This window comes from Camelus dromedarius, chromosome 27, assembly GCF_036321535.1.
Source record: "Camelus dromedarius isolate mCamDro1 chromosome 27, mCamDro1.pat, whole genome shotgun sequence".
In the NCBI taxonomy this organism is placed as follows: domain Eukaryota; kingdom Metazoa; phylum Chordata; class Mammalia; order Artiodactyla; family Camelidae; genus Camelus; species Camelus dromedarius.
The window spans coordinates 5,424,347-5,446,507 of NC_087462.1; the positions used below are offsets into that span (position 1 = coordinate 5,424,347).

General features: G+C 57.9%; 1 protein-coding gene and 1 long non-coding RNA gene across 5 annotated transcripts in view; one reads left to right on the plus strand and one right to left on the minus strand.

The window, feature by feature from the left end:
* The window catches only part of LOC116148401 (uncharacterized), a 70,469-nt gene that overhangs the window by 39,129 nt on the left and 9,179 nt on the right, over positions 1 to 22,161 (plus strand). The gene's annotated exons all lie outside the window — the stretch shown is intronic.
* Positions 588 to 19,984, minus strand: ADAMTS10 (ADAM metallopeptidase with thrombospondin type 1 motif 10). Of its 4 annotated transcripts, XM_031437175.2 has the most exons (26): positions 19,906 to 19,983; positions 17,569 to 17,650; positions 15,965 to 16,151; positions 15,379 to 15,725; positions 14,441 to 14,597; positions 13,226 to 13,443; positions 11,694 to 11,777; positions 11,454 to 11,599; positions 11,010 to 11,053; positions 10,750 to 10,855; positions 10,518 to 10,664; positions 10,169 to 10,310; positions 7,207 to 7,314; positions 6,688 to 6,833; positions 6,535 to 6,598; positions 5,725 to 5,827; positions 5,305 to 5,438; positions 5,091 to 5,214; positions 4,034 to 4,114; positions 3,785 to 3,948; positions 3,563 to 3,689; positions 3,337 to 3,466; positions 2,808 to 3,012; positions 2,385 to 2,561; positions 2,140 to 2,299; positions 588 to 968 (listed from the first exon to the last, which is right to left on the minus strand). In XM_031437175.2, the coding sequence occupies exons 3-26, from the start codon at positions 16,050 to 16,052 to the stop codon at positions 859 to 861; spliced, it is 3,312 nt and encodes a 1,103-aa protein (XP_031293035.2). In that variant the 5' UTR covers positions 16,053 to 16,151; positions 17,569 to 17,650; positions 19,906 to 19,983; the 3' UTR covers positions 588 to 858. The 4 variants fall into 4 exon arrangements, with proteins under 4 accessions (XP_031293035.2, XP_064335921.1, XP_064335922.1 ...); XM_064479851.1 differs by lacking the exon at positions 2,808 to 3,012 and having other exon boundaries at positions 19,906 to 19,984; XM_064479852.1 differs by lacking the exons at positions 588 to 968; positions 2,140 to 2,299; positions 2,808 to 3,012 and having other exon boundaries at positions 2,391 to 2,561; positions 3,337 to 3,462; positions 19,906 to 19,984.

The window sequence follows — 22,161 nt, forward strand, 5'->3', positions numbered from 1 at the left end:
TGACAGGCGACAGACTGGGCTGCTTTGAGAGCCTCCGTGAGAAGCTGTATTTTTGACTTAAAATCACCGGGCTCCGGCCTGTGTTGGTAAAATCCCCCTTTGGGCTGCTGGGGGCCACCTGTGAGCGGCTGTGGCCGCTTCCAGGATAGGGTGAGGGTTGAGGGACAGCTGAATGTGACCACAGACACACACGCACACGCACACAACCTCGCACGGAAATCTACACAAGACAGAACTTTATTGATGTAGGGCGAGGGGTGTGTGGGCCCCAGGGCAGGGCCTGTAGCACCATGATGGGGGTGGGCCTGGAAGATGGGGTCCCCCTGGGGCAGATCTAACCAGCTCTTCGTCACCCCTGTAGCTGGTCTGGTCAGGGGGAGGGAGTCAGGGAGGTGGTGCTAATCCCCTCCCCCATAGCGGACAGAGACCCCCCCCCCCCCGCGCTCAAAGTGGAGGGGTAGGGCAGTGCTGGTGGGGCCAGGGCAATGGCTGACCCCCTTCCCACCCCCACTCTTCACAGTACGTATTCCGATCAAAGGCGGGGGTAGTGTTGGGGACTCGCTAAGGGTGGGTGGAAAGGGCGCTAGGGCGAACAGTTGTTCCCACCTCAAACCCACCCAGGAGGGAGGTCTCACTATGAACTGGGAGAGGGACAGAGGAGTGGCCCTGGGCATGGCCAGCCCCTCTCCAACCCCCACCGGGGGCCCTGCAGGGGTTCCCAATAAATAACCTCCGGCTCTATCTCACCCTTCACTCCCAGCTCCCGCCCCCTCGGGCTCCTTCGGGCTGGCCAGCTGCAGGCCTGGTCCCCCTACTCCCAGCTGGCGCTCAACTGTAGCTCCGAAGGCCGCGCGCCCCCTAGCGGCCCTGGCAGGTTTTGCAGCACATCTGGCGGAAGTAGGCTCGGCTGCAGAACTGAAATTTCAGCACCAGGGGGCAGTAGGCGACCTTGTTCACATCCTTGCACTCTGGAGAAGGGTAGGAGGGAAATGTCTCAGAGTATCCCTTCCGCAAGGGAGCGACCGCCGCCCTCACCGCGCTTCCCAGCTTCTCCGGGCCTCGGTTTCCTCACCTCTCAAAGAGGGCTTCAATAGTAACTACGTCATTAGGTTGTTCAGAGGATTTTCAGAGAGAGTGCAGGTCTGGGATTTGGATACCGTATTAAATCATAAGAGAAGTGTTCCTTTTCCAAGTATCCTTTTGGGGCTGTAATTCTTGTTCGTTACCCTTTGTAACAGACAGGACCTCGAGCTCCAGTGCGCTCACCCCTTTCAGAATATTTGTGTATTTCGTGTTCAGGATCATTGGCAGGCTGTTCATGACAATGGATGCAGGCTTCCACCCACCCACCAGTTAGTGAAGTAGGACAGGGCCTGGTGCTAACAAAGGGCTTCACGTGGATTAAGTCTCTCTCTCTAGTGTGGCACCCCCCTTCCTCCGAGTGAATATATTACCCCCCCCCCATAAGAAAATGAAGGCACAGAGGTAGAAAGTGAATACAGGCAGTTTGGTTCCGATGCCTGGAGTAAGTAGTCTATTGCTCTTTATGAAAAATAAATTTGCTTAGGAAGAAAAAAAAAAAAAAAGAGGGGTATATTTAAAGCAGTGGTTGTCAAGGGGATGAATTTTGTCTCCCTGGGGATATTTGGCAATGTCTGGAGACATTTTCAGTTTTCACCACTGGGAGGAGGGGTACTAATGGCACCTAACAGGTAGAGATCAAGCCTGCTGAACAGCCTACAATGCACAGGGCATTCCCACAACAAAGGACACCTGGTCTACAACATCAATGGTGCCTGAGGCTGAGACACTTTGGTTTAAAGAAAAGATTAAAAAAAAAAAAAACTTAGGCAAATAATGTTCTAGATGGAAAAGAATAGGGTGAAGGTCATGGAAGTGGTTGGAGAAAGGACCTGAGGTTGGGTCCCCAGAAAAATCAGGTGCCTAAAACGCTTGGCACATGGCGGCACCTAATACACGTTTGCAGGCAGGGGAGGGTGAAAGATGGTCTGGAGAAGACAGAGAAAGGCATTTCAGGGACTGGAAAAGTTCTAGGACCGGTCAGGACCCCCACTCTCTCCTACGGCTGCCTTAGAACAGGGCCCTGCTGGTGCCTCTGGGCTTCCCGCCCCCACATACCTTCCAGGCCGTCCCCAGGAGGCGCGCTGTCGCACTTGGCCTCGCACTGCTGCGTGGCGGGTGGCCGCAGAGCCTCAGCGCACTCGCGTGATGGCTGGCCCGTGTGGCTGGAGCAGCGCACGGGGCGCTGTTGCTGCCCAAAGCCGCACTGAGCAGAGCACTGCGGGGAGTGGGCGATGAGCTGCCACCTGGACGCCCCACCGTCCTCACCCTGGTTCCCAGGCCCTCGGGGCACGCGCGCTTACCTCGCCCCACTCGCCAGCCACCCAGCGGGCCGGTGGGCAGCGGCGCAGGTTGCAGCGCATGGTGGCCGGCGGCTTGGCTGCGGGCGGGCAGTGCGCGGGGGGCAGCGTGGCGCGGTGGTCTGCGCTCTTACAAAGGACAACACGGTGGCGGAGGCCTGGGCCGCAGCTGGGGGTGCACTGCAGTCGGAGGGTGGGGTTCAGGCTCAGTGGGCGTCCCTGTCCCCGCTCGCCCAAGGAGTAGGGAGGATGCTGGTACAGTGGGAGGTGAAGACGGTGCAGCTGACTTTGGACCAGTCAAGGGGGGCTCATTTGGGCTAGCGGGAGTGGGGAGGTGCCTTGGTGGGCACCCGACGGGAGCCACCCAGGCCCCGCCCGGCTCTGCGCGGGGAGTGGGTCGGGCGCCGGCGGGAAGGGGCGGCTGACCTCCGACCAGTCGAGGGCGGCCCACTCCGGCGGGCAGGCGGGGCCGTGGCAGGCCTCCAGCACCGGCGGGCGCGGCTGCGGACACGCGCTGTCGTCCAGCGCCTTCTCCTCGGCGGCCGACACGCGGCGCTGGCACACGACAGAGCGACTGCGCACGCCCGCATCACAGCTGCGGCTGCAGCGCGACCAGTTCCCTACAACCCAGCTGTGGGGAGGGGGATGGGGGTCTGAGAGTACGCAGGGCAGGGACTGCTGAACCTGGAGCACTAGCAGGTCCTCCTGCCTTACAACCAGCATCATTATGGAAACTGGCAGCGGGATGCCTGTTGCTTCCGCATCCAGAACTTGAACAGCAATATTTTGCACCCACATTGGGGGCGGGGAGGTGCATCACCCCAAGGGGAGATGATTACCCAGACTTGACTAGGGAGGACCGTAGTTCTGAATCTGGGAGAACCCTGATCTTACCTTAGGGAGCATATCACCCCAGCGCTTGTCACCCCGACCCCGCACCCCGACAGGCACTCACTCTGGTGGGCAAGGCTCCGTGTTGCAGGCGCGTTGCCTCTTGGGCAGCTTGCTGTGGGCACTGCAGTGGTGGGGGGCCACGGCTGAGCTGTCCAGCTGATTGCGGCACTCCACGGCCTGCACCTGGCTGCCTGGGGGCGGGCGAGAGGCCCGCTCAGCCCTGCCTGGCCCAGAAGGTCAGCCCGGCGACCAGTGCCCGTCCCCCCACCATCCCATGCCAGCCTCACCGCCAGCACACTGGGCTGAGCACTTCGTCCAGGGCACGTAGTGCCAGGAGTAGGGGGGCAGGGCATCTCGGGCAATGGGCGCGTTGAAACGGTAGCGGAGGGCAGGCAGCTCTGTTCGGGCCAACACCTGGAGTAGAGGGTGGGCATCAAATGGAAGTCAAGCTTGAGTCCCCACGAGGATGCTAATATCCTTCTGCACCTTGTTCCCAGCCCTGCTGTTACCATGATGATGAGAGATGTGTTAATGGGTCCCAGGGCTTCGAGGCTCTGTGTCTGATCTGGCCCTTGTCGCAGCTGAAAGGTGGTCCCAGCCAGAGGCAGGCGGTGGGGCTGGGGGGTCCCAGGCATCCCCTCCAGCAGCAAGGACTCCTGGTCCCCCTTCAGGGCTGGAGGACAGCACAGGGGTCAGAACCGCAGCCACACTGACCCCCTTGCCAACTCGCAGTCCTCACCCTCCCACTTCTGGCTCACCCACGTGACTGACGGAGAGGTTCAGGTCCTGGATGAAAATGTGGACAGAGCCTTTGGGGATCCAGACGACTTCCTCGTATCCTGGACAGCAGAGCTCAGATGTCACCCACTCCGTCTGTCCCCTGCACCTGCCTGCCTCCCTTATTCCTGGTCCCTGATGATAGTAGCTAACCATTTCTATGCTAAGCACTTACAGGGACAGCCCCCTGCATCCTGAGCGCTGGCGCTGTGAGGTACATGTGTCAGTGTGCCCATTTTACTGATGACAAAATGGAGGCTCTGAGAGGCAAAGAAATTTACCTAGCTTTTATGGCTAGGAAGTAGCCAGGCTGGGATTTGAATCCAAATTTTTGTACCTCTATAACCACCAGAATGGTCTATTCCACCCCCACGCCCCCAACCAGCAACTGGGCTGGGCTTGGGCAGAGAAGGGGGTACCATGGGGCACTGACATGGGTGTGGTGGTTTAGCAGTCTGAGTCAAGGATACAGTAGGTTCCATCACTTACTACCTGTATGATCTTGGGCCCCTGTGAACTCTCTATCCCTTTCCACCTGTGCCCCCCACGACTACTGGTTTATCTGTCTGGACACCCACACTGTCCCCTGAACTCCACACTTGGCCTCTAGGGTGTGTTTGGTCCCCTAAGCCCACCTTCCCAGCCACCACTCCCTAGGGTCTCTTGCCTAAAGCCCAAGGCTGGGAAGCACTCAAATTCACCACACCCTGTAGATATACTCACCCCTAGTAAGCTTTGGCTTGAGCATAGACCCTCAGCCCCCTTGGAGAGTGATCCCCCGCCCCTCTACCTGCAAGGCCCGGCATGAGGCCCTCAGGATGCGGGAGGGGAGAGATTTAGACCCCCACCTCCTTGGACACATTGATCACCAAGGTTCAGGCACCAGAGCCCAAGCCAGTTCCTGACCCTGACCTGGGGCATTGCTGTACCCCGAGGACCTTTTGGGGTCCCCGAACCCTAGGCCCCTTGGCTACTTGGGGTGAGCCTGGCTTTCAGCCACTAAATGAGGAGTCTGAGAGGGAAGCAGGAATCTCTCACCAGCCCCAAGCAAGGCTGAGCTGAAGACCCCCTCGATGGTTTCACAGGCGCTGCCGTCACCCCCGCACACTCGGCACTTGTCCTCCCGGAGATCAGAGCCCAGGACGCGGTCACAGCCCACGTGCTGGGGAGGACAGTGGTGGGGCGTTGTCAGGGAACCTCCCACTTCCTCCGGTCGCCCCTCCCCTCCCCTCTCTCTGGGAGTCCCTCCCACCTTGCACTCGCCGCTGACACAAATGTCCACTGTGTCTGGGCGGCAGGGCGTTCCGTCTACCACAGCCGCCGCCCTCTCCGTGTAGAAGTTGAAGCCTTCGGCTAGGCACGTGAGCGAGCAGGCCTTCACGCCCCCTGGGGGGGCACGGCCCCATCAGATCCCATGCCGTAATCCTGCGACTCCCTGGTGGCTCCCTGGGGGAGGTGAGGCCAAGAGGGCCAGACCCCAGACCCAACAAGGAGGGGCAGATTGGGCAGAGAGAGTGGGGGAGCCCCAAGCGTTCAGTCCAGGCTCTGCTGAGGCTTATCCAGGGCACTCTGACTCCATGGGTGAGGCAAGGGCTCAGGACAGACCCCGTGATGCTGTCTCCACCTGCTGCCTCCCTCCACTGCCCCAAGGACTTGGGAGTGCCCCACACACCTCCTCGGTACGTCTTCCACGTGTAGAATTTCCCACGGAAGGGAACGCTGTCAAATTCAGAGCACTGCATTTCCCTGAAGTCCTGGGAGCCTGGGGGACAGTCCTGGGGACAGAGGGAGGGAGGCCAGGTGTTGGGGGAATGGAGTTAGGGCAGATGCCTGGGATTGGAGAACTAATGCTCAGAGCAGGGATGGGTTGGAAGGAGTGAGGCTGGAGGAAGGGAGGCCAGGGAAGAGGCTGGAGAAACAGGTGCATCTGAGATGGGAGTAGGTGACTCATTAGTTTGTGGGCAAGCTGAGGATGACACCTGGGTTTCAGATTTCAGACCGAGGGACTTTTCTTGAGAGCTGGCCCGGAAAAGAGCAAAGCAAGCTCTTCTCGAGTGTGAAGGCATATGGAAGGGGGTTTGGACAGGAGACCATGGTCCCTGGTCAGAAAGGAGCTCAGGAGGAAAACAAGGACACTGGATTTGGTGACGGGGGCTCGGCCACAGTTTTGGGGCAGGGGCGGGGCTTTGGGCGGAAGCTGGGCTGCGGAGGGAGGGGCGCGCTGTAGCCCGAGGGGGTTGAGGGCCAAGCAACTATTTCTAGGTGGGAGACGCATCTACTGCAAGAGTTTGAAGACTTTTAAGGAGCCAGGGCCCAGGGCAGGTGCAGGGAGGGCAGGGAAAGGAGGGCCCCGTGGCCGCTGTAAGTCCCTGGGGAGACGGTAGCCAGCCGGCGGCGGATCGTTGGAAGCTGATCTATGCCTTTAATTTCCCCGTGTAAGAGGGACCGAGGGTCCCCGGCTTGGGGTGCTGGGGGAACTCACGTCGGTGTTGCAGGAGCGGTGCCGCCGTCTCTCGCCCAGGCAGTACTTGCCCCCGATCGTCGGCCTGAAAGTGGGGAAGGGGGACAGGAAAGAAATGGGGTAGGGGGCGGGGACCGTTCCCACTCTCCTGCCATGCGGCGCCCGAGGGCTGACCTGGGGCTGTCGCAGTGACGGCTGGAGGAGGACACGCCGCCGCCGCACGTCCGGCTGCAGTCGCCCCACGGAGTCCACGGGCCCCAGGCCCCGTCCACGCCCTCCGGCCGCGATCCGAAGGGGACGCAGACACGCTTGTAGCACCACTGCGGATGGGGTTGGGAGGGGTGAGTGGGCTCTGCAAACTCGCGGGCTTGGCGCTCATTCCTACCCCCTCCCCAGCCCCCCAGCCGAAGGTCTCAGCCCCCCTGGGGTGAGGTGGAAGGAGGAGGACAAAGGTGGGGTCTGAAGACCAGGATACAGTCAGGTAATACGAGGGCATGGCATAACCAGGGAGATGCTGGTTAAGGAAGGGGCGTGGCCTAAACATTGGGTCCAGAACAGGGCGAAGCTAACATTGGGACAAGCGTGCGGGGCGTGGCCCCAGGCCAGGGGTGGGACCTGCGGGCAGTAGGCGTGGCCAGAGCCGATGGTGGGGCCCGGCGGCAGGTGGTGTAGAGGCCCTTGGCCGGCGCTCACCCCCTTGTCGATGGTGTGTGTCTGACACAGCGTGCCCTCCGCGGCCGGGATGCTGTTGGTGATGCACCGGTTGCTCTTGCTCAGACACCACAACTCGCTGCAGACCTCCTGCGGGCCAAGGCGCCCGCTCAGGCTCGCCCCCTCCCTCTTTCCTTGGGAGGACCCCGGTGACCCGCTCACTGCCTGCTGACAGTGCGGCCCCAGCGTTCCTTTCCTGGGTCTCAACTAGTCTTTTCGGATCCCCCTGTGGGGCATGGGCTGGGACCTCTTCTGTTTATAAGCCGCATTTATCAAACACCCAGGAGTGCCACAAACTCCCATAGGTACTATTATTGTGAGAAAACTAAGGCTCAGATAGGTGAGGTCACTTGCTAGAGATGATACAGCTACTAAGCGGGTAGTCTGAATTCTAACCCAGAACTTTAATTGCGGGGTCGGTCTATGATCTAATTAATCCCTCTACAGTTCAGCCCCTGGCACCTCCTGAATTTCCAGATGGAATCTTAGGACCTGCCAAGGAGTGAAGAGGAAGGATTCTGGCTTCCCTTTCTAGAATGGACAAAGCGGCCCATGGAAGAGCAGTGGTTCTGAAAAATCAGGCCAGGATGATGGTTCAAGGGCCGCATCCTTAATTAACACCCCTCCCCCCCCAGCTGGTAATTCTCATCCCCTCGCCTCCCCCCAAACTGGGGAAGTTACCAAAGCTTTTAATCTATGGAGGGTTGAGAGGGGATAAGGCCAGGCTGGGTCTGTGTGGGACGGTCCTCTACTCCACCCAGTGAAAAATCAGCCCATCTTCTTCCTGTCTGAATTCTGCTTGGGATGGCCCAGTCCCAGGGAGTCACTCTGACCCTTTAGGTCCAGGTTAATATCCCTGGACAAATCCCACTGGGTTCAGGTGTGGCCATATCTGACCCTCTAGCCTACGCCCTGCCCTACCTCCCAGAGTATTTCCTCTGAGAAGTGGAGATCCTCCTGTCCCCTTTCTATAATCACATGTAATCTCTTCTTTGAACCTGATCCTTCCAAGCTTTTAAGATTTGGGAGTGGACCAATCAACTGCTGTAGGAAGGGACCTTACCTGTGTCAGTCTCTGAGAGACACTCGCACACACATGAGAAGTTTGGAGGGTTGTCCTCAAACCTGCTCCCTCCAACATCCTCCAGAGTCCCTGCCTTCTGCCCCTTCAGAGGATGCTTCTCAGCTAAGAACTCAGTCTGGTTTCCTGGCTTTGCTTGGCTTGTGTTCACCTGGCCATTTGTAAAAATATCACTGGCCTGATCCCACTTCTGACACCTCTTAAAGAGAACTGCTTATTCCAGCCCTGCTTTCCCTCCTCTCCACATGGTGCCACGGTATGTATGAATGGGTCCTGGGCCACTCTCGGCAGACTTCAATTCCACCACTGAGTTGCAACACACTTCCCCTCTCCGGGCCTGTTTCCTCTTCTATAAGATAGGCCTTGCCTACATATGGCTGAGAGGCATGTGACAGACTAGATATGCAAGGGCTTGCATAAATGCCCTGTTATTGAGTAATAATGACCACAACTATCCCTGGACCAGACAAAAGGCCCAGCTCTTTATACAGATTAAGCAATTTACATGTAGCCAATAATCTCTCCCTTTGCCAGGAGGGCCAGGAAGATGTTCCTCGGAAAAATAAAAGAAGAATCAATTCAACATACAGCCAGCACTGGTCTGTGCCTGATATGCTAGCACTTGCTCCCCTCCCCCACTCCTTTATAAAATTTGGAGTCACTGAGAAACTGGATTCAAATCCCAGCTCTGCCTATATTCTCAAATTGTGACTTTGCGCAAGGCATCCCCTCTATGCCTCGGTTCCTTCACCTGTAATGTGGGGAGGATAGGATTGTCAGGAGTTTAAATGAGATGATACATATCACACGCTTGGCATATAGTGAGTGGTCAATAAATGTCAACCGTTGTTGTTAGGATACCCGGGACACAGCAGATGCTCAAGAGTAGTTTCTGAATTCATTAGAGGATGCTGCAGTTACCAGCCAAGTTGGGGGTGGGGGTGGGGTGGCGAGAATGGATTAAATATAAATTGATCCAGGGTCTGTCTCCTTGTCTTGCACTGAAATAAAGGGAGGACATTCTAACAGCTGCCTGCTCCTTGTTTTCAGTTAATATGGCCTTTGCTTGGACACAGTCATTCAAACTGATCTTTTGGGTCTCAAGGCCATGGAGGACTGGGGCTGGGGCTGGGCTTCTAGGGCTCAGGCTGTGAGGAGTTGGGGAGTGTGTTCAGGGAACTGGGGCAGGTGGGCAGTGGAGGGGCAGACCCCAGAGGAGCCTGAAGAGGGAAGCTAGCAATCTCCAGCTCCTCCCAGGAGCCTTCCACCCCAGCTCACTTTTTAGGCATGGATACGTGGATAGGACTTTGGGAGCTGAGTCTAAACCTCAGGAAAGAGCGGGGAATGGTCAGGAGGCTCAGAGCGTGTTCAGCCAAGGACTGAGGCCAAGAGATCTTGTGAACCAGTCGGTGGGGGATGTAGGGAATGAAGACAGGGTGTCCCTGGAAGGCTCTGTCCACTTCTTTGCCAAGTGGGAAAGATGGTTCATCCCTAGGGAAACTATTTCCACCAAGTCTGGATGTTTGGTTAAAAATGGACCAGTTTGAGATCCTGGGACTTCAGTCCTGCTGCAGCAGAAGGTGGACCCCCCAGGGTCTCCTCAGCTCAGCTCCCCAAACAGGGGTCTGGAGGACCAGAAGATCCCATTCTTACTCCCATAATTGTGATTGCGTGTGACATTGTCATGACCCCATTCCCCTCTGTCCCTCCCATCCCCGACCAGGGCTCACTCCCCTCCCAGCTCGCCCACTGCCTGTGTGTGGGGGTTCCCACGTGGAGTTTCCCAACCCCTGTGCCCCCACCAACCCTGGTGGCGGCAGCCCCCTCCCCTCCCAGGAAGGAAAGCAGGAAGGCTCTCTCTACCCCGTATTTACACTGACGCGATTTGACTCCATGCTGGAAGCGGCACTGTTCGTCTGCGTCGTAGGCCTGGCCAGGGGCCACCGTTGGGTACACGAAGTCCTGTCTGGGGGGCCGATTGTTCAGGCAGAGCCCCAGGCCTGAGCTGTGGTGAGATGAAAGCAGCTGTCATGCTGCAGGGATAGGGGGCACTGCAGGCCAAGAGCTCAGGGACCCAGGCTGGGTGGGGGTCCCGGGGAGCAGCCCTGTGAGTGACATGACCCCGATTTCCAGTGACCACCCACCCCCTGCAACCCCCTGCCCTGCAACAGGAGCGTGAGCCTCTGGGCGGGACGGGCGGGTATGTCCTCACTCCAGAAAACTGGTGATGTAGTCACGGCTGCAGGAGGACCACACAAACGGGTTGGTCTTCATGGTGATGTGAGCAGCCATGAGCTTCGCCGGGTCCTGGCCACGGGCCCCGCAGCTGTTCCCCACGCCATCATGGTTCATGCCAAACCTGGGGAGAGGAGCATCAGCTCTGCCGGGTGCCAAGGGACCTGTCTAGTTCCTCCCGCCAGCCCCTCTCTGTGCCCTGGCCTCACGTGTGTCCGATCTCGTGGGCAATGGTGAACGCCGTGGCCAGGCCGATGTCCTCGTTGATGCTGCAACTTCGCTCTCGCTCGCACATCCCGCCCACGGGAGCCAGGCCTGGGAAACGGGCATGTGGGGTGGGGCTGGGGGCTCAGGGCTGTGTCTGTTGGCCCGGTCAGCTCTGCCAGGTCCCGGTCCCCACCCCCACCAGGGCCAGTGTCACCCAGCCCACTGCCTCCACAGGTGCCTGAAACCTAGGGGGCCCGGGTACCTAGTGTGCCGCAGGGTTTGTTCTTGTAGATGCAGATGTCATAGCTGTGGAAGGAGAGGGGGGCCATGAGGGGGCCGGGCTGCTTCAGACCTGCTAATGCCACCCTGCCCGTCTCTGGGGGTTGAGTTCTGTCTGGGAGGTGCTACCAGCCTCTGACCCGAAGCGTCACGCTTTTCCCCCAGCTGGCCTTGGGGAGGCTGGGGTGCATGGGTGATCGACTGAATGAATGACAGAGTGAGTGAAGGACGCATCAGGGCCTAAATGGCCCAACACCCACCTCCCCACTTTCTCAGGCTCCAAGCGGCCCCTCCCCATCCCTGGATCCCCAAGGGGGCAGCTGAACGGTCCCAGCCTCTTCCATCTCCCAGCAGAAGTGACCCCTGCTTGGACCTGGACCACTGGTCCCCTGGCCCAAGTCCTCCTGGAGCTGTCCCCTCCCCTCACCGCGTGATGAGCACCGCTGTGTCATGGTTGGCCACGCCGTTTTCAGGAATGGCGTTGCCATGGCCACTGTGGTTCACGATGGATTTCTGCCACTTACAGAAGCTGTCCAGGGACTTCCCGGCGTGGTGGGTGATCTCCAGGGTGGGCTGAGAATGGACAGAGTGAGGTATATGGGTGCCGGCCACGTGGGGAGGGGCGGGCGGCACTGGCGTGGAGGGGAAGGCGGTGGAGCCCCCGCACCTGGTCCTCCGTGAGCAGGATGAGGCGTGTTACCAGGATATTAACGATGTTTCCCAGACTTGAGTCCTGGAAAAGTTTGGCAACCTGACCTCCAAGAAACAAGAGAGACCGAGTCTTAAGAGGGGCCCAGAGTAGAAAACAAAAGGTGAACTGGTGACAACAGCTTGCTTCAATCAAGTGCCTACTGTGTGTCAGTCGGGCCTCAGGCTAAGCCCATTGCATATGCTGTCACACAAGGAGGTATCATTAGCATGCCCATTTTATAGACGAGTACACTGATGCTCAGACAGGTTAGGACGCACAGCTGGTCGGCACCGTAACTGGGATTCAAGTCTGGCTAAGCCTGCCTGCCAGGCTGTTTCTTTCTGACTCAGCTCCGCTCAGGTAGTCTGTCTACTTGTCCTCCATCCTTCCCTGCCCACCCACTGGCTGTCTCTGTCCAGAGGTGGCCAGAAGGGTGTGCACATCTGGCCTCATTCCATGCTGCCTGAAGGTATCAATTTGAGCATCACCACTGGAAGCTGGATGTGTAGGGGCAGGAAACTCTGCAGACAGTGGTCAGAGGGGAGGAGGAAGTGGCTGAGGGGTGTGGGGTCACAGGTGATCCAGGTTACTCTGTGCAACGATCTTGGAGCCCTGAACCATCGCTGTTCCGTGTGAAACCCCCAGAAACCCTGGTAGGTTTGAGGAAACTTGGGAAGCCCCAGGGAGGGCGGCAGAAAGCAGTGGCATCAGATACGACATTATGGCAACCTACTGGGCCATCTGTCTGTGCTGAACTTTTTCTCTTTCCTTTTCACTTCAGCAAAACAACAGCATCTCTCATCAAGCCCTTACTAGGTGCCAAGTGTTCTAGCTGGCTTCTTTCCCACCAACTCTTACCGCCTGTGATAGGTACTATGACAACTCCCATTTTACAAAGGCAGAAACTGAGGCTCAGAGAGGTCCAGAGTCTTGATGGAGATCTAGGATGGGCATTAACTGAGCGTGGGTCAGTGAGGTCAGCCTGTACAAATTTACAGAGGCGCTCGAGCGAGTGCTGCACTGCAGACAGATGAACACCCACGTGTGTAGCGCTAACCTTAACAAGTACCCGCAAGTTGTTTCTATCGCGCAAGTAACGATAGGGCACTTACCCTGTGCTAACTGCTGCTTTAAGTGCTTTATCAGTGCACTGCATCCACTTTTGCCTTACGAAGGAGGTACTACTATTATACCCATTTCACAGACAGGCAAACCAAGGCAAACAGGGGGCAGTAACTTGTCCAAGGGCACACAGCTAAAAAGTGGCAGAGCTGAGATTCCAGGCCAGGCTGGCTAGCTCTAAGGCCCGTGCTCTCAGCCACTGTGCTAGGCTACTTCTCACTTCTTGCCACAAACAGCCCTCCTTTTTCATCCTGTCCCCTCTCCATTTTGTTTCTCAGGCCTCAGGTTAGAGACTGAGGCCGTAGGGGGATGGACACCCCTTTCTCTGACCTCTGGCTTCAGAGGGCTTCTTGGGGCTCCATGCCCAGGGAGGGGGAGGCACTTACAATGTTCATGATGGCCAGCACGTACTGTTCCACATCTCGGCGCCCGTGGTAGGCCACCATCATCTTGTCGGCCACCACCAGGGTCTCCACATAGCGCTCCCGGCTGACCGAGCGCTTCAGGCCGGGCTGGCCACGCTCCGTTTCATTCCCGAGGGGCCGGGCAGGGGGTGGTTTCAGAGTGCGCAACCACCACGGCCGCCCCTTCCATGGTTTCTCATCTGGATGGACAATTTCTGGTCATTCTGTTTGTTTTACCATCTACCTCCCTGTCTGATGGGCTGTCTGGCTGTCAAAACCTTGCTATTTTACTTTGAGCTGTACAATGAAGGCCTGGTTCTACAATGATGTGGCTGCCCCACTGCCTAACTGGTTGGCTGAACAGCTGCCCAGCATCTGTCCCAATCAGCATGGCTGTACGAGTCCCCAACAATTCCACCACCTGACGCTGTGTGTGTAGCAGCCGGAATCACTGCTAGAACAGTGTACTTGTAACTCCTTGGCCTTCTCCGTGTTCAACTTTTGACTCAAAGGGCTGCCAGTCTGGCTGCAGAACAATCCAAACCCTAAGCGTAGTCCGGCCTGTCTGTCCCACTGCCCAGCCAACTATGACACCATCCACTTTTCTGTTTGCACAACAGTGTGGTTGTGTGTCTGCCATGGTGTCCTCCTCCTGGACTCTCAGATGATGCAATGAATTGAATGTGTCAGTGGCTGTGAATTTCCCCTGGACAGAGATCATTCTTCTAGTTGTATGATTACCCCGGTAAATATTTTGCTGCCTCTTTTTCTTCCTTCCCATCCTCTAACTGTCTGTCATTACAACTGTCCTCCTGCAGGTCTGCTTGTTAATCTGATCTGCCCAATGGTAGCTAAGTGCTTCTGGTATTTTTGCTTTGTCACTGCTCCAGTGTCTACTACCACCGCCCCACTCCGCTGCTTAACTGTCTGATCCGACAGTAATCCTGGTGATAAGACATTTTATACCAGAGCACCTATCTGGCTGTCCAGCTGCCTGTCTCACTCACTGCTGGGCCACTGGACTACGGCAGTGATGGATGGGCTGTTCCACTGCCTACGACTCTGCTGACTGTCTGCACTGCTCCCTGCACGTAGCTGCCTGCTGGCCGTCCGAATGGAGAGAGGTGCTGCCTCCCTTTGCCTCAAGGCAAAGATGCTATGTGGTCCCTTGGCCCATCCCCAGAAAGACAGACGTACCTCTCACTCCACAGGCTGTGTCCAGGTGGGGGTGACGCAGGGAGGAACGCTTGTACACCACGTGGGGGCCACTCTCCTCTGGGGCACGGTGCCCCTTGGGTCCACCTTGCAGGGGCTCGATCAAGTATTCTTCCTCATCTGCCACAATCAGGCCATGCTGGGGGTTGGGAAGAGGGACAGAGGGCTTGGGTCAGGTTCTGGTTCCCAGGACCCCTGGGTCCCTCTGTCTTTATGATTTCATCCCCCTGTCTTACTGGGTTTACACTGCAATGCCTTTTTCAATTTCTTGAGATGGATGCTCAGCTCATTAATTTTCAGCCTGCCGTAAGGCTATACATTTTCCTCCACCAACTATTTTAGCTGCATCCTAAAATAGCTAATCCTTTTGATTAGCTCAAAATGTTCAAAAATTGTCCACTGTGATTTCTTCTCTGACCTATATGTTTTTTTTCTTTTTTCTTCTAATTGAAGTATAGTTGATTTACAATGTTGTGTTAGTTTCAGGTGTACAACAAAGTGATTCAGTTTTACACACACACACACACACACACACACACACACACACACACATTCATTCTTTTCCAGATTCTTTTCCATTATAGGTTATTATAAGATACTGAATATAGTTCCCTGTGCTCTACAGTAGGACTCTGTTATTTATCTCTTTTATTTATGGGAGTGTGTATATGTTAATCCCAAGCTCCTAATTTATCCCTACCTTGCCCTTTCCCTTTTGGTAACCATAGTTTGTTTTCTATGCCTGTGAGTCTATTTCTGTTTTGTAAATAAGTTCATTTGTATCATTTAAAAAAAATTCCACATATAAGTTATATCATATGGTATTTGTCTTTCTTTGGCTGACTTACTTCACTGTAAGTGGTTTTCTTAACTCCTAGACTTGTGGGTATGCCCCCCGCCTCTCAGAACGCTCCACTCACCAGGCCCCCACACGTGCTGATGGCCACGTGGGAGGTGCTGGGCTGGCCCTGCAGGTGGCCGGCATAGAGGCAGTGGGGCCGGGCAGCCCTCTGCCAGGCCAGGCCCTCTCGAGTCCAGTATTCCACGGAGACGTGCCCTGCCACGAGGCGGGGGTTGCGGGTCAGGTTCAGCAGGAAGTGGGTGCTGGGGGCGGCCACCTTGTAGAAGAGGCGGGACTCTGTTAGGGGCCCCGTGCCCCGACGCTGCCTCCGGGGGGTTGGGGGCGAGAAGGCCAGCAGAGCCCCGTTGTGGTCCACTCGGGTGGGGAAGGCGATCTCATAGCTCTCCAGACTGGACAGGAACTCATCTGCGGGTGAGGGTCAAAGGCCTGGGGTGGGCCCTGGGAAGGATCCCCGGGTCCCGGCTGCTTGGCTGCAGGGCAGGTGATGCTGTCCTCAGGGGCCCCTGAATCCAGGCGACCTGCTACAAGATCCTGGCCTGGCTGCCCCAGGGCCCCCCCTACCATGACTGCCATCCCAGCCCTAGTGACCCCTCTGCCTCCCCTTCCTTGCTCCATCACCACCACCAGCCTTGAATCACCCCTACCTTGAGACCGGAAGGCATGCGTGACCTCGAACGCGAGGCCCAGCCCCAGGGCGAGGGCCCAGCGGAGGATTTGGCAGGCGGGAGCCATAGAGGCCACGTGTCCACATGTCTCTCCCCAGCCCCGGCTGCCGGCAGCCCCCACAGCACCGCCTTCCCTGTTCACAGCCTGCGCAGCATCACTGGGCTCCTGGGAGGGGGAAGCTGGGTCAGGGGGCTCTGGTCCTGCTGCCCAGCAGAGCCAGTGCCAAGGCCCCTCGCCAGGCGGACAAGGGCACCTGCAGCCAGCACTGGGGATGCTCGCCACATCTCCCCCGGTTTGAAGACTCTGAACACACTTCTTTACCTATTGCCTACCTGTCTGACGCGACCCCCCAACCCCTGAATCCTCCTCCCTACGTTCTTAGGAACTTGACTCCACAAGCACCTACTATGTGACAGCTAATGGCCAAACATCTTCACATTATTTCATTTCATTTCATTTCCACAGCAACCCTGAGGATTCCTTCATAGGGTAACGACTGTGTATAGAATACAGTCCCCGTGCCCCCCACCCCCGTGGGGCTAGTCTCCTGAGAGTGGCAGACAAGAGACATGTAAAGAGACAAACGAACGTGAGAAACTCAGATTGTGATAAGTTTTTTTTTTTTATAAGAAATAACAGGGAGGGAGTGGGATATAGTTCAGTAGTAGAGCTTGTACTTAGCCTGTGCAAGGTCCTGGGTTCAATCCCCGGTACCTCCATTAAACAAAACAAAACAAAACAAAATAACAACAAACAAAAACAGGGAGGCACCAAATCAGAGGTGGGAAGGACATAAGGGAAGAAACCCATCACGTGAAGAGACAGGAGATGGTGCTCCAGGCAGAGGAACAGCAGGGGCAAAGGCCCGGAGGCAGAGGGAGAAGCTTAGTGAGGACCTAGGACCCCGAGGACCAGAGCAGGAGGGCAGCTAGGGGAGGCTGGCATGGGACACACTTGAAGGCTGGTCAGCACGAATTTTCAACCCAGGTTAAACCTGAGGCCAGTGCTTAGCCTTCCCCCAACCCCAGCCATCCCTCACCTGGACCCTACCCTACCCCTGTCCAAGCAGGACCACTTACCCCGCTGGCGGGGCTGTGAACCCCTACTTCACAGTCTCTGTTCCTGTGACCTCTCCTCCACCCTCCACTGCCAGTCCTGCTTTCTCTCATTTCAGAGTCTTTCTTGAAGCTCCAGGCCTGCCCAGCAGGTCTAAGTTTCTCCAGCATCTGCCCCAGGCCAGCCTGCTGCAGACACCACCCCTGGGCCACCACCCAGTGCCAAACCCTCCTCCTCCCTCCCGTCTCTACCCTCCTCCTCTGTGCAATTTCCCCCTTAATCACACAGCGTCTTGTTTTCTTTGCAGCCTGGCCAAGTCTGAGAGTTGATCCCCAAACAGGGCAGTTCGGCAACTGAGGGATAGAGCCAGGTTTCTCCAAGACTTAGAAGCTGACATCCCCTGCTTGTAATTGGACCCCTCCAATGATGGGGAACTCACTCCCACTCTGGGACCCTGCTGCTCCTTTCAGCTGGGACGATGTTTATCCTTTGGGTTTCTCTCTCTCTGTCTCTCTTTTATTTTTACCTTTTGGGGGCGTTGATCGGTGGTGCAGTGTCGAACCCCTGTGCGGGAGCCTCTCTGGGCCTCAGTGCCTCTTCTTCGGAGCCTGGACAGGACGGGAGAGTGCAGTGAGGAGGAGCTGGCTGGGTCTGGAGTTCAGGGGTCACTGAGGACCCCCTGCCCTTCTCCCTGGCCCTGGGGAAACCTCCTCTTGGCTTTCATCCTCCCTGTTTCCCCACCCCGCAAAGCTCCCTCCTCCTGACCTCTGTCTCTTGGCCCTCCTCCCTATCCCATCCTTGACTAGCTCAAGGATCAAAGCCCTTCCTGTGTGGGGTCCCTCAAGCCCCCTCCTGCCTTAACCCCCACCCCCCATGCCCAGGCAGCAGTATTCTCCTCGCCAGTGAGGCTGGAGCTCCCTGTCCCCTTCACTACACTGCCAAGCTGCCTCCTGCAGTGGCTCCCAGTGGCTCTGTGGCCCTGGTCCTGGCCTCTCCTCCCATGCCCCTCTCTCCAACTTCCTCAGGCCCCTCCTCCCAACAACCTTCCATTCCCTCCGCGCTTGCAGATATGGGGCAGAGGGGAAGGGGGAGCAGGGCAGAAGGACCCAGCATAGGTGGGAGGGGCCGGGGGTGGGGAGTCACCAAAGTGAGGGATGGGAGGGGAGGAGTCTGGAGGAGGAGGGCACAAGGGGTCTGGCAGGGTGAGGCCAGGAAGAGTCTCTGGAACTGTGGTCCAGCTCCTGGGGTGGCTGGGAGGTGTGACCTGCCCAGGGCACTAGGGGGACCACGAGCCAATTGGTGGCTGTGGGGGCTTGGGGGCAGGTAGGGGATCCCAGGGTCTGAGCCTGGCTGGGGTTCACAGGATGTCAGCAGGCGACCTACACTGTGATGTGCAGGGGGTGACTCCATGTGCATGACTGTGGATGGCTATATAACTGGGTATATGTAACTCTGTGTATGGTGTGTGACTGTGTGTCTGGCCATGTGACCCTGCGTGTGGCTGTGTGTGTGTGTGTACCCAGGCCTGGCCGTTCCCCCTAGCGCCTCCTCCCAGAAGGCAGGAGGGAGGTGGCCCAGCATGGGGGAGGGTGCCAGCCTGCTGGAGGCTGGAGGAGGAAATGCCGGCGGAAACGGCCTCTGGAAACGAAGGCTCCATCCCATCCCAGGGATCCTGGAGGGACCCGATGCTCTACACCCAGACTTCCAGGGCCCGGCTTGGGGGACAGGGCGGCGGAGCCTCCCTGCGGAGGTCAAGGCCTAGGCTGCCCAGGCAGAGGCCCCACCAGCCTGGGCCTCCGGCCTCCTCCAGGCACTGCACATCTGGCGGGGCAGGCGGGAGGCAGCCCCTGACCGAAGGGCAGGAGCGCAGACAAAGGCTCGGCCGGCGGCAGGAGGAGGAGGGGGCAGGCACTCGGCGGTTCCCCTACACAACCCGGCCGCTAATTAAAGGCCCTGAGCCGCAGGGCTGGAGACACCCTGAGACAGACAGCTGTGGCCTCGGTGACCAACTCAGGGGAAGTGGGCGGCGCCACTCCCACACCCAGACACACAAACACACACTGGCAGCGATGCACACTCACACTTGAGGGTGACCACAGCTGCGCAGTTGGGGACCAACAGTCAGGCACCGCAGGCCCACAAAGGACCTCCCTCACAGTCAGTACACGCTCACACACCCAGAGACAAACACCCGAGACACACAACTACACTTACACACTCACTGACACACACACACAACCCAGAGACAGACACACAAACACACACCCGGGCCTACATGCACAGACACGTACACACTCCTTTCCACACACACCAGACCATGAACAAACTTGCCAAGGTCCTACAAACCTTGAGAACCAGCAGATGCACGTACACACAGGAATGTGCATACTAGTTACCCTCAGACATACGGAGACAAACAGGCAGATGTCTGGAGTTACACACTCATCTAGACATTCACACAGAGCAGACACTTAACTCCGTGCCCACACTGGTTTACCCTGACACTTCCTCAGACACACAACACCCCCGTGTCATCACATACAGATTCAAACAGTCAGACACTCACATTTTCAGAGAGACACAGGCGCAGACACACAGCCTTTATACAGACGTGGATGTCCACACACACACACACACACACACACACACACACACACGGAGCAAACCAACTCAGACAGGCGCTCCCAGGGACTCAGGGGCGCGCTGCGTGTCGCACACGCTTAGGGACACACGCATCGGCACCACCGTCCGGCGGCCCGCGGCCATCGCCGTCCGACGCGGACACACAAAGTCATCCGGAGGCCCGCACCCCCGCCCCCGGCCCCGGCCGCCGCCCGCGCCCGCGCCCGCCCCGCGCCGTTACCCGCGGCCGCCCGCCCGGGCCTCCGCCTGCCGTCCCCGCCGCCGTCTCGCCGGCCCGCGCGCAGGAAGGGAGGGAGGGAGGGAGCGAGCGCGGCGGCGTGGCCGGGGGAGGGGGCGCGGGGACCGCACTTCCTGAGCCGCCTGCCAGGGTTATAAAAAAGCCCCGAACCGCGCGCCGCCAAGACCCCGCCCGCCGCCGCCGCCGCCGCCGCCGCCGCCGCCCGGCCTGGGCCGCGGGCTGGACCCGAGCCAGGGACCCGGGAGCCCGGGCGGCCCCGCCCGGGTCGGCGCCCCGCCGTGGGGGCGGGGGAGGGACGGGATGGGGGAGAGGATGGGGGAGGGGGAAATACGGCAGGGGCGGGGACAATGGGCGGGGGCTGGGGGGAGACGGAGGGGGAACGGTGGGGGAAGGGAGAAAGGCGAGTTTGGGGGGGTGGGGAGGGAGGAAGAATTGGGTAGGGGTAAGGGAAATGGGGGGAAGAGGAGACGGGGAGGCGGCTGGGGAAGGGGGAAGACTGATTTGAAAGAGGCGGAGCTGAGGGCGACGAGGAGGTTGTCAGGTGGGGGGTGAGAGGAAGGAATGGGGCCGCGGTGGGGGGTGGTGAGGGATGGTGGAACAGAATGGGGGAAGGGAGGGCCCACTCCCTCGCCAGCATCCACAGCGTCGACAACAGCTGTTATTTATTGAGGGCTAGTCTTCACTTGAACAAGCATTTATTAGGCGCCCCCCGTGTGCCTGGCGCGGTGCCCGGGGCTGCTGAATAAATCCCAACCCGCCCCCGCCCTCCCAGCGCTCCCTTCTGGGAGTTTGACCAGTCCCTGGGCCTGGGTGTGACCTGGCTGATCCCATTTCGCTGAAGAGGAAACTGAGGCCAGAGAGGAGGAGACTGAAAGCTCAATGGGGAGGGGGGCGTGCTGTGGGTTTTTGTCACCCCTGGGCCATGACTCCGTAGATGTGATGAATACTGGTGACCTGGACAGTCAGGAAGGGATGGGTTCGAACCCCAGGTGGCGGGATGCTTCACAGGCCTCTGGGTGCCCGTCCAGGGGTCAGCAGCCTGGGAGGGGCAGGAAGATGACCCTCAGACCTCACAATTCCAGGCATTTTCCTGGCCTGGCCCCCAGGGAGCTAGGCAGAGGCTGTCCTGGCCTTGCCCTTGGCCTTCTCAGCTTCCTCATCCCTTGTTGAGGGGGTAGGAACCTTTACAGGGCAGTGGTGAAGGAGGGGTTCACTCAACAAAAAACATTTGTTTTCTTTGCCTTGAACTTGGAATGAAGCCTCTGGGCTCTGGCATACAATGGGTGCTTCATAAATATCAGGGTCCTCGTGGAGCTCCCACTGGGTTGCAGTTCCACCTCCACCCCATCCTCATCCCAGGCCAGACCAGAGGGGCAGCCATCCTCTGGTTTGCTATCCATTCCTGCCAGGGAAGAACAAATCTAAGTAAGCACTCTCTGCCTGTGGTCTGTGGTCCCTCTGTTCCCTGCGTGGTCCGGTTGGGAGCCTGCCTTCTGTTTACCTCTTTTCCAATCCCAGGGGTGGAAGGGGTGGCTTGCCCTAATGCTAAAAGCTCTCCTTTCAACCCAGTGGCTGGTCCCACCACTGGTCCTTAGTCTGGTGTTAAGGGGCCACCAGACAGCACTGAGAATTTCAGGGCTGCTTTGAACCAGGAGCTACCAGGCTCCACCACTTACTAGCTGTAAAACCTCTTATTATTTGGGGAACTGGTTCTGTGTCCATTCCCCCTTCCCAGCATGCCACAATCCCAGATGTCCGTTGGGAGCTCTGTCTCTGCGCTAGGTGTGGTCTGGGTAGGGCATGTGACTTGGCCTCAAGCCACACCCACATCCCATCTCCTGGCCTCATGGACTGGTTGGAGGATGGACACGTCACCAACCCTCAGTCAGTGAGCTGTGTCAGGGCTTTCGCAGGGAATCCTGGGAAACAGACTTTTGGGTCTTGAGTAGCATTTGAAGCTGAATCACCATCTTCGATAACAGGGAGAGACCTCTTATAAGAATGAAGCTACCAGGTGGAGGAGGGTAATGGCCCCACAGCCATCATTTCAACCCTGAGCAAGCTATTCCTGAAGCCCGTGGCTGGGCTTTCATTCATGCAATCTTTATTAAGCCCTATTTTGTGCCGAGTGCTGGTCTGGGCCCTGGGGACATAGCCAGGAACAATAACAATCTCCATCCCCTGGAAGTCACTGGGCTGCCTCAGGGCCTTTGCACTTGCTGTTCCTTATGCCTGAAA

Coding starts and splice junctions, on each gene's coding strand:
- ADAMTS10 (XM_031437175.2), bottom strand. CDS start 16,052: ATGGCTCCCGCCTGCCAAATCCTCCGCTGGGCCCTCGCCCTGGGGCTG. Junction 13,444..14,440: donor CACAGCCTGTGGAGTGAGAG/GTACGTCTGTCT, acceptor TTGTCCATCCAG/ATGAGAAACCATGGAAGGGG. Junction 7,315..10,168: donor CGCGTCAGTGTAAATACGGG/GTAGAGAGAGCC, acceptor CTTGGCCCGCAG/GAGGTCTGCAGCGAGTTGTG.